The sequence below is a fragment of the Scyliorhinus canicula genome, unplaced genomic scaffold (assembly GCF_902713615.1).
Source record: "Scyliorhinus canicula unplaced genomic scaffold, sScyCan1.1, whole genome shotgun sequence".
Taxonomy (NCBI): domain Eukaryota; kingdom Metazoa; phylum Chordata; class Chondrichthyes; order Carcharhiniformes; family Scyliorhinidae; genus Scyliorhinus; species Scyliorhinus canicula.
Window position 1 is genome coordinate 15,660 of NW_024055499.1, and position 10,177 is coordinate 25,836.

The 10,177-nt window shown below is 45.8% G+C and overlaps 1 protein-coding gene across 4 annotated transcripts; it reads left to right on the top strand.

Moving 5' to 3' along the window:
• Positions 1–784: 784 nt before the first annotated feature.
• On the top strand, positions 785–10,177 carry LOC119960410 (zinc finger protein 79-like). 4 transcript variants are annotated; one of them, XM_038788123.1, is made up of 3 exons: positions 785–1,123; positions 1,252–2,484; positions 6,602–10,177. In XM_038788123.1, exon 3 carries the CDS (start codon positions 6,915–6,917, stop codon positions 7,746–7,748), a length of 834 nt encoding a protein of 277 aa, XP_038644051.1. In that variant the 5' UTR covers positions 785–1,123; positions 1,252–2,484; positions 6,602–6,914; the 3' UTR covers positions 7,749–10,177. The 4 variants fall into 4 exon arrangements, with proteins under 4 accessions (XP_038644051.1, XP_038644052.1, XP_038644053.1 ...); XM_038788126.1 differs by lacking the exons at positions 785–1,123; positions 1,252–2,484 and adding exons at positions 6,089–6,256; positions 6,356–6,433; XM_038788124.1 differs by lacking the exons at positions 785–1,123; positions 1,252–2,484 and adding an exon at positions 5,146–5,726.

Below are 10,177 nucleotides of genomic sequence, written 5' to 3' on the forward strand. Positions count from 1 at the left end.
TGTTCTGTGCTGTACTGTTCTATGTTCTATGGGGTCAGGCATCCGTTGAGTCCGGAGAGCAGGATTTGCTTCTGTTTCTTTAATTCTCTGCTGCTGCTCTGATCATAGATATCTGGTTCTGTGCAAACCGAGGTAAAGGGAGGTCAGGTACGCAGGACAAAGGATAATGCAGTTTGTTGGCCAGGCTGTCTCCATTCTGAGCAATGTGGAACAAGCTTCTCCCAGTCATTGAAAATGTTGCCCCCAACAAACATGGCGGCCGCACATGCGCTCTGCTGCACATTGTCCCGAATAAAGATGGCGGTCGTTAGCCCGAACGAATCACCACACCCTCGCGGCCCCGCTCCGTGAAATGGGGGAACCAGGAAGTGGTTTTTCCGGGTATGGGCTTGCACAACATGTTGAGAAAACTTTTCCACACACCAGCCAGATCCATCGCTCCCCGCGTTCCACAATATTCCTCTTACCCTTTGTGGATCAGAGATAAAAGCTTCTCTCCATCGCCATTACCCGCACTGCGCATGCTTCAGTCGAAGTCCCACCCACCCTCACTCACTCCGATTGGTTGGAGGACCAGCCGCTCCCGCTCAGTCCTCCAGTCCCGCCCCCTCTTCCTATTGGCCCGGAACTGCCGTCAATCACTCCCCAGGCATTGTGATGTGTGGCATGCGCAGTGCGGCTCATGCCCAGGGACAGACCTTTGTTTGTCTCATCTTCAGGCGGGAAGTAGGCGGATAAGCGGAGGCAGCGTTAGGGGCAGTGGGTGGGTGGGTGGGTGGGAGGGGAGGCTTCACACACCCAGTGGGGGCCTCAACACCCCCAATAACAAACTAGCGGCACCGCCTCAACCCAACACAACGGCAGCTGCCGCTTTCTCCCGGTGCCAGGCCCCAGAGGCCAAATGTGGCTTCAGGAAGGAAATGGAGCAATGGATTTGTTCAGGAGAAATTATCTTTAACTCACTTTACTGATCCTGGAGCCGGAGGAGAGAATGGCGGGGCGGGCGCATTTCTATCCTGCTCTCTCACTGATGGATGTGTTAATGCAGATGGTGGAATTTAAATTCGAGGGAGAATCTGGAATTCAAAGCTGCACTCAGTATTAATGACCTTGAACCATTGTGGTGAGTGTGTGGGAAGGGGAAAGCGTGGGACTGGGATTTGCAGCTTCAGGAAATGAGAGAAACAATTATTACCCAGAAACTTGAATTATCTGTTCTGAATTTCTGACCTTTGTAAACTAATTTTACAGGGTTTCAAGGAGTGGATCGATAAACAGGAAACTCAAATCAATCATCACATCACAATCTGACAGTCACTCAATTCATCAGGATCTGAATATCATTGGCTTTTGAATATGGAAGAAATGTTTGTTCTGTCTGTGGGAAAACATTTCAAACATCAGTGTGACTAGAAAAGCACTAGAGGCACACACACCCGACTGAGAGTGTTCCAGTGAACTGAATGTGGAAAGAGCTTGAACCAGTTACACAGCCTGACAAACACCACACAATTCACAGCGAGGAGAAACTGCACGTATTGTGTGTGGAAGAAGCTTCAACTCATCGTCCAACATGAGATTCACAAGGACGCTGGCATTATTGAGAAACCGTGGAAATGTGAGGAATGTGGGAAGGGATTCAGTTACCATTCTGAGCTGGAAACTCATCAATGCAGTCACACCGGGGAGAGAGCATTCACCTGTTCTGAGTGTGGAAAGTGACTCACTTGACTAACACATCTGACTGCACACCAACTTGTTCACTCTCACATGAGACCTTTTAAACGTTCCGATTGTGAGAAGAGCTTTAAAAACAAATTTAATCTCTGACACACCAGCAGGTTCACACTGGGGGAGGCCGATTACTTGCTCCGAGTGTGAGAATCAATTCACTCAGTTATCCAGCCTTTTGGCACACCAGCGAATGCATAGCGAGGAGAACCATTCACATGCGTTGGCTGTTGGAAGGGATTCGCTCAGTTATCCAACCTTCTGACACACCAGCGACTTCACACTGGAGAGTAACCATTCGCCTGTCCTAGTGTGGGGTGACATTCGCTCAATTCTGCAAACTTGCATCATCAGCGGATTCACACTGGGGAGAGACCATTCACGTGCTGTGTGTGTGGGAAGAGATTCACTCGTTCACTCACCCTGCAGAAACACCAGCGAGTTCACAAGTGATTATAGGGATTGGATTCTGTTACTGCTGCTGTTAATCACATCCAGAACTGAACCGTGTTCATTCTGACAGTTGTCAGAGTTTGTTTCAGTTGATGTTAATCATTCCTGTGACTCGGCCAGAGTTTAATATTCTGTAGATTAATTAGATTAGCTCTATGTTGACGACAGTGTTCCAGTCCTTGATTTCTCTAAGATAGGAGGAGACTGATTGATGTCCTGTTACCGACTGTTCCATTGTTGGATCTTTTCGGATTTGTTTTGGAAGATGTGGTAAAGCAAAGCGTAAGACAAGAGAGAAAGGTAAGAATATGGGAAATGATAAACAGACTGTGGCAGGAAGAGACAGAGAGAACACATTTAAAATTACATCAGATAAACGCTACAAAAAGAATAAAAGGACAAAACTAAAGGATCTGTATGTGAAATTTAGGAAGGCTAGAAATCTAGGAAAAGGTGGAAGAGCGGCTCTGTTAATTATTGATGCTGTTGGCACATTAGACAGGGATGACCTAAGCTCAGGAAACCAGGATGTAGGAGTGGTTTGAATTGAGATAAAAAATGATAAAGGCAAGAATTTACTTCTGGGAGTGGTGTGCAGGCCTCCTAATTATAACGACACAGTAGGACAGAGTGTAAAGGAAGAGATAATGGGAGCTTGTCAGAAAAGGTACAGCGATAATCAAGGAGGATTTTAGTCAACTTATAGACTCGAAAAATCAGATGGTCGAAGGTAGCATAGGTGAGGATTTCACAGAATAGTTGCAATAGTTTCTACAATCAGCACATTTTGGAGCCAACCAGAGGTCAGGTTATACCAGATATGTGACATGTGGTGCAGTGGATAGCACTGGGACTGCGGCGCTAAGGACCCAGGTTCGAATCCTGGCCTTGGGTCACTGTCCATGTGGAGTTTGCACATTCTCCCCATGTCTGCGTGGGTTTCACCCCCACAACCTAAAAGATGTGCAGATTAGGTGGATTGGCCACGCTAAATCGCCCCTTAATTGGAAAAAAAAATTGTGTTCTCTAAATTAAAAAAAAAGGTTATACCAGACTCGATATTGTGGAACAAGGATTAATTGATAACCTCACGGTGAAGGCGTCCCCAGGTAACAGTGATTATAAAATGATTGAATTTGACATGCAGTTTGAGGGGAAGAAGATTGAATCCAAGACGAGTAAATTAAGATTAAATAAAAGCAATTACTTGGGCATCAATGCAGAGCTAGCTAAAATGAACTTTCAAATTGTCAGGTCAATAGAGATTCAGTAGCAGACATTGAACGGGATATTTCAGTATACACAGAATAGATACATTCTCGTAAGAATGGAAAATGCCAAGTTGAGGACACAGCATCTGTCTTTAACTAAAAAAGTTAAAGACATAGCAATGTTTTTTTAAAAGCACGTAACAGCGCAAAGGCAGATTTCAGGTCAGAACATTAGGCAGAATATAAAGAATAAAATCTAAACACAAAAATAATAATAAGACGGGAATAATTAGAGTGCCAGAGAAAGCTGGCTAGAAATATAAAGACAGATAGAGTTTCAATAAATTACAATCACCAGGGAAGTGTTAATGAGCAATGTTTGAGTCTGCAGGCTGACAAAACCCTGGATTCGGGTCGACTTCACCATAAGATCCTGAAAGAAGCAACTAATGAGAGAGTTGATGCACCCGTTTCATTGTTCAAAATTTGCTCGATACAGGGAGGAATCCATTAAATTGGAAAATAACAAAAGTAATTCCTTTATTCACAATGGGAGGGGGGGCAGTTAGCTGGAAACGACAGGCCAGTCAGCAAAACATCTGTCATAGGGAACATGTTAGAAAAATTCAAGGTAATCAGGCAGATTATGGTTTTGTGAAAGGGAAATCATATTTACCCAATTTATCAGAGTTATTTGATGGAGTCACATGTACTGTGGCTAAAAGGGAACAGGTGAATGTACTGTCCTTAGATTTCCAGAAGGCATTTGATAGGTTGTCATATCAAAGGTTATTGTAGAAAATAAAAACTCAGGATCTAACACCATAAGATATAGGAGCAGAATTAGGCCACTCGCCCCATAGAGTCTGCTCTGCCATTCAATCATGGCTGATATTTTTTCATCCCCATTCTTCTGCCTTCTCCCCAGAACACCTGATCCCCTTATTAATCAAGAATCTATCTATCACTGTCTTAAAGACACTCGGTGATTTGTCCTCCACAGCTTTCTGCGGCAAAGTGCCACAAATTCACCACCCTCTGGCTGAAGAAATTCCTAAATCTCTGCTTTCAAGAATGGTACCTTGTGTCTGAGATTGGTTCTAGTTTTTCCTGCAAGTGGAAACATCCTCTCCACATCCACTCTATCCAGGACTCACAGTATCCTGTACGTTTCAGGAAAATCCCCCCCCCCCCCCCCCCCATCCTTCTGAACTCTCAACAAGTGCAGACCCAGAGTCCTCATACGACAAGTTCTTCATTCCAGGGATCATTCTTGTGAACCTCCTATGGACCCTTTCCCAAGGCTGGCACATTGTTCCTTTGATACGGGGCCCAAAACTCCAAATGTTACCTGCCTTATACAGCCTCAGAAGTACAGCCCTGCTTTTGTATTCTAGCCCTCTCGACATGAGTGTTAACATTGCATTTGCCTTCCTTGGGCAGCACAGTAGCACAAGTGGATAGCACTGTGGCTTCACAGCGCCAGGGTCCCAGGATCGATTCCCCGCTGGGTCACTAAGCGGAGTCTGCACGTTCTCCCTGTGTCTGTGTGAGTTTTCCCTGGGTGCTCAGGTTTCCTCCCACAGTCCAAAGACATGCAGGTGAGGTGGATTACCCTTGCCATGATAAATTGCCCTTAGTGACCAAAAAGGATAGGTGGGGCTATTGGGTGATGGGGATAGGGTGGAGTGAGGGCTTAAGTGGGTCGGTGCAGGCTCGGTGGGCCAATCGGTAGGCTTCATTGAAGGGTTTATTTTAAGTCACAAGCTTTCGGAGCGCTGCTCCTTCAAAAGTTTCTGATTTGAAATAAACCTGTTGTACTTTAAGCTGCAGTTGTGACTTAGAAAAGGGGCAAACGTGGATTTCCTCCGATACAATCTCCGCATTGTGACGTCATAATGTAACCTTCCTGAATCAGCCAATAGGAATCACTCTGTTCCGCGGTGACGTCTGCGGCTTGCAGAGCGCAGGGCCGGGACTCGGAGATAGGAGCCCCGCCCCTCGGAGACAGTGGCCTCGCCCCTCGGAGCCAGGAGCCCCGCCCCCCGCAGACAGCGGCCCCGCCCCATAGTTGCCCCGCCCCCTGCACTTCCTCGCGGGGACTTCCATGCGCAGCGCAGAGCTGTGACGAGCATGCGCAGTACTGATGCTGGAACTGGACAGAGTGGATGGGAGATGATCGCCAGCGCTTTGGATAATGCCGCCGCTGAGTAAGAGGGCGGAATGAAGTCTGCAGAATAACCTGAGAGAATTCATAACCACTCCGTGGAAGATTCAAAGCCAGAATAAACAGTTAGTGGACCCGTGCTTGCGGCTGAGCGACCTTTCCTGGTGAGTATCTCAGGTAACGGCTGCCATTGTCTGGGGGGGGGGGCATCAGAAAGGCGCATGCGCCATCTTTCTATTGGACGATGTACACGAGGACGCATGCGCCACCATTCAGGCTCAGAAATCAGTAAGAGAGAAATTTGCGAATTGATTCCTGGACATTTTTTTAATTCGTTGATGGGATGTGGACGTCGCAGTCTGTGCCAGCATTGTTGCCCGTCCCTAATTGCCCTTGAGGGAGCATTTAAAGGTCAACCATATTGCTGTGGGTCGGGAGTCACATATAGGCCAGACAAAGATGGCAGATTTCCTTCCTTAAATGGCATTCGTGAACCAGATGTTTTTTTTTACAACAATCATCAATGGTTTCATGGTCACCATTAACCTTTCCAGATTTTTATTGAATTCAAATTTCACCATCTGCAGTGGCAGGATTTGAACCTGGGACCGACCCAGAGCATTGTTCTGGGGGACAATACCATTACGCCACCACCGCCATTAACTAACATGGATTCTGGAAACTCCTATACAGGGTGAGAAGGGGAAAAAGATGTGCACACAGCAAACTGAAACAAGAAGAATTTTGGTCTTTTCTGAATGTCTATCTGGGACTGACAGCACTTCTTTTTCAGGGTGTTTTGGAGAACTGAACTCTGGCAGAGGAGAGAGAGGGAGAAAACTTGGAGTTGAGGAAAGTAACGTAGAAGATGGTGAGATGGGTTTGGATTTCAGCCCAAGGAGGAGGGAGAGTGTGTGGGACGGGGATTTACTGCTTTGGGGGAACAAGAGAGGGAAAAATATACCAGAGAAATTAAAATTGTCTGTTTAGAATTTCTATCCTGGACTGACAGTGATGACTTTTGTAACACCTTTTACAGGATATTAGAAGGTGAGGAGAATTTGCCATCGGAAATCTCAAACAAAACATCAGATCAACATTCAACAGAATAACTCTATTCTTCAGGACCTGAATATCATCAGCTTCTGAATGTGGAAAGAAGAAGGTTCTCATTTGGAAAAAGATTTAAAATATCAGTGTGACTGGACGAACACCGAGAAACACGAACACCCGAATGTGTGTTCCTGAAAACTGACTGTAGCACTTACACAGCTTGAAAAAATATAACTTAATTGCTCTGGGAAGAAACTGTACACTTGTTCTGTGTGGAGAGACACAAGGACACTGGCACCATGGAGAAACTGTGGAAATGTGGGGAGGTATTCACTTTCCCCTCCCAGCTGGTAACTCATCGACGCACTCACAGTGGGGAAAGGCCGTTCACCTGCTCCGTGTGTGGGAAGGGATTCACTCGGTCGTCAAACTTAGCAATACACCAGCGGGTTCATACTGGGGAGAGGCCATTCACCTGCTCTGTATGTGGGAAGGGATTCGCTCGGTCAACACACTTAGCATTACACAAGCGGGTTCACACTGGGGAGAGGCCATTCACCTGCTCTGTGTGTGGGAAGGGATTCATTAACTCATCCAACCTAGTGTCACACCAGCGAATTCACACTGGGGAGAAACCATTCAGCTGCACTGACTGTGGAATGAGCTTTAGGCTTTCATCCACCCTGCAGAAACACCAGCGAGTTCACACTGGGGAGAAACCATTCAGCTGCACTGACTGTGGAAAGAGCTTCAGGCATTCTAGCAGCTTCATCGTACACCAACGAATTCACAGAGGGGAGCGACCATTCACCTGCTCTTTGTGTGGGAGGGGATTCACTCAGTCATCTAACCTAGCATTACACCAGCGGGTTCACAGTGGGGAGAGGCCGTTCACCTGCTCCGAGTGTGGGAAGGGATTCACTGATTCATGCCAGTTGCTGAGACATGAACAAGTTCACACTGGGGAAAGGCCATTCGCCTGCTCCGAATGTGGGAAGGGATTCACTGATTCATCCCAACTGCTGAGACATGAACGGGTTCACACTGGGGAGAGGCCGTTCACCTGCCCCGAGTGTGGGAAGGGGTTCATTGATTCATCCCAATTGCTGAAACACCAGCGACGTCACAAGTGACTCAGGGATTGGATTCTGCTGTTATTGCCGCTGTTACTGACAACTAGGCCCGAATAACATTCGTTCTGACAGATGGGGTTTGTTTCTGCTAATGTTAATCCACTGTTTAGCTGAGCTGGAATTAATTATTCTGGATCTATAGCTGATTGTGTTCTCGGGGCTGCAGAATTCTGGAAACGCTGTCTGTGATCTTTCCCCATAATTCAGAAACTCTCATTGGAAATTAGTTCACAACAATGTTCTGGACTTTTCCTTCAATCACAAAATGACCTTTGGTACAAAATCTACAATTCAGTGTCTGATTTGTTCCACTGATTAACATTTCCGATTAGAAAGTGCTGATCACCTCTTGCTGCCAATTCTCACTGATTTGGACATTACACACAGTGAAGCCTCCGTTATCGCCCAGAAAGGGAATGGGAATTGGTGGAGAATTGAGAGTCCAGAGTGTTATCCTTCCCATCTCCCATCTTGTCCAGAAATCCCCTCAGACCAGGAATGGAGACAAGTTCAATCCAAGTAATAGATTGTAAGGAATCACAGTTTAATCGACTTATGTAAAATCATCAGAAATTTATGGCATATTCCAGAAATAGCTCTCCCTCTGTATTCTGAAGAAAGCTTCTATGTCAACTTGCTGACTGACAAACACAGGACAGACCTGTTATCTCAGCCAAGGACAATGTCTTGAGCACAGCCCCTGAAAGAAGACATTTTTAACACTTATACAATTGGACATTATGAGCCAGTCGTAACCCAACTGTGTGCAACAATTAACAATGGCTCTCAAGAACAAGGAGATTTCAGAGTGATTGGCTTCACCCAAACATCGAAATCTGGCTCACACCAGTGAACCGTTCAGAGGGCACTGCAGCCACCAGCCATGGACACCAACACCAGTGAACCGTTCAGAGGGCACTGCAGCCACCAGCCATGGACACCGACACCAGTGAACCGTTCACAGACGGCAGCCACCAGCCATGGACACCGACACCAGTGAAACATTCAGAGGAGACGGCAGCCACCAGCCATGGACACCGACACCAGTGAACCGTTCAGAGGGCACTGCAGCCACCAGCCATGGACACCGACACCAGTGAACCATTCAGAGGAGACGGCAGCCACCAGCCATGGACACCAACACTCACTCGGCACCATCCTTCTGTTTGTCCTCCAGGAGCCAGAAACCATCCTCACCTAAAACACACTATTTCTGTCCATTTAACTCCAGTTTGTTGCTTCCCAATAAACTGTTTTAAAATCACTCCTGAGCTCAATCCTCTTTTTGGGTAATGATTCCTCACTCTGGATCTTTCAAGTGGTGTTAGGAGTGGAATCACATCGCCTCTCGGCCTTTTGGCTAAGGTCAGCATGAGGTCAGGTGTAATAAGCCCACAAGACATAGGAGCAGAATTAGGCCACTCGGCCCATCGAGTCTGCTCCGCCATTCAATCATGGCTGATATTTTTCTCATCCCCATTCTCCTGCCTTCTCCCCATAACCCCTGATCCCCTTATTAATCAAGAACCTATGTATCTCTGTCTTAAAGACACTCCGTAATTTAGCCTCCACGGCCTTTACAGCAATGAGTTCTACAGATTAACCACCCTCTGGCTGAAGAAATTTCCCCTCATCTCTGTTTTAAAGGATCGTCCTTTAGCCTGAGATGGTGTCCTCTGCTTCTAGTTTTCCTACAAGTGGAAACGTCCTCTCTATCCAGACCTCACAGTATCATGTAAGTTACAATAAGATCCCCCCTCATCCTTCTAGTGCCTGGATCTGGGATGTCGCTTTCGTGGGGACCATGAATTGGATTCAATTTGAATTGGTTTTTGGAGCAGGCAAGGAGCTGGATTAGGGGTTTGCCCCTGTCCACACTCTGAAATCTGACTTTGTAACTCTAATAAAGTAATAAAAAGAAAACAATTTAAAAAAAGGAGTGGGATCACAGTGGTCGGGATCATCGACTTGAGAAACAACAGCCTGAATTAAATGTAAATGGGAATTTGAGTCTGGACTCGTGGAGTTTACAAAGCAGATATTTCTGCAGGTGTGTAGATAGGAAGAGATGAGTGAAAGTAAACATGCCCCAATGAGAGACAGATAAAGGGGAAATTATAATTGAAATAAGGAAATAACAGAAACAAAACAAATACTTTTTATCTGTCATCATCGTAGGAAACAAAAACGTTCTAATTACAAGGGGGAACTAAGGGTTAAATGCAGGGGGCGGACGGCAACATTAATACAAGGAAGAGTCAACTTTTAAAAAATTGGTCAACAATACAAATATGTTAATCAAATGCCAGTAATAATGAAAAACCAGTCAGACACACGTTTCAACATCATTTTATAGAATTTTACAGAAAAGTTGTTGATTGAATGATGCTTTCTGACATTTATAATGTGAATAAAAGTTTAAAAAATGA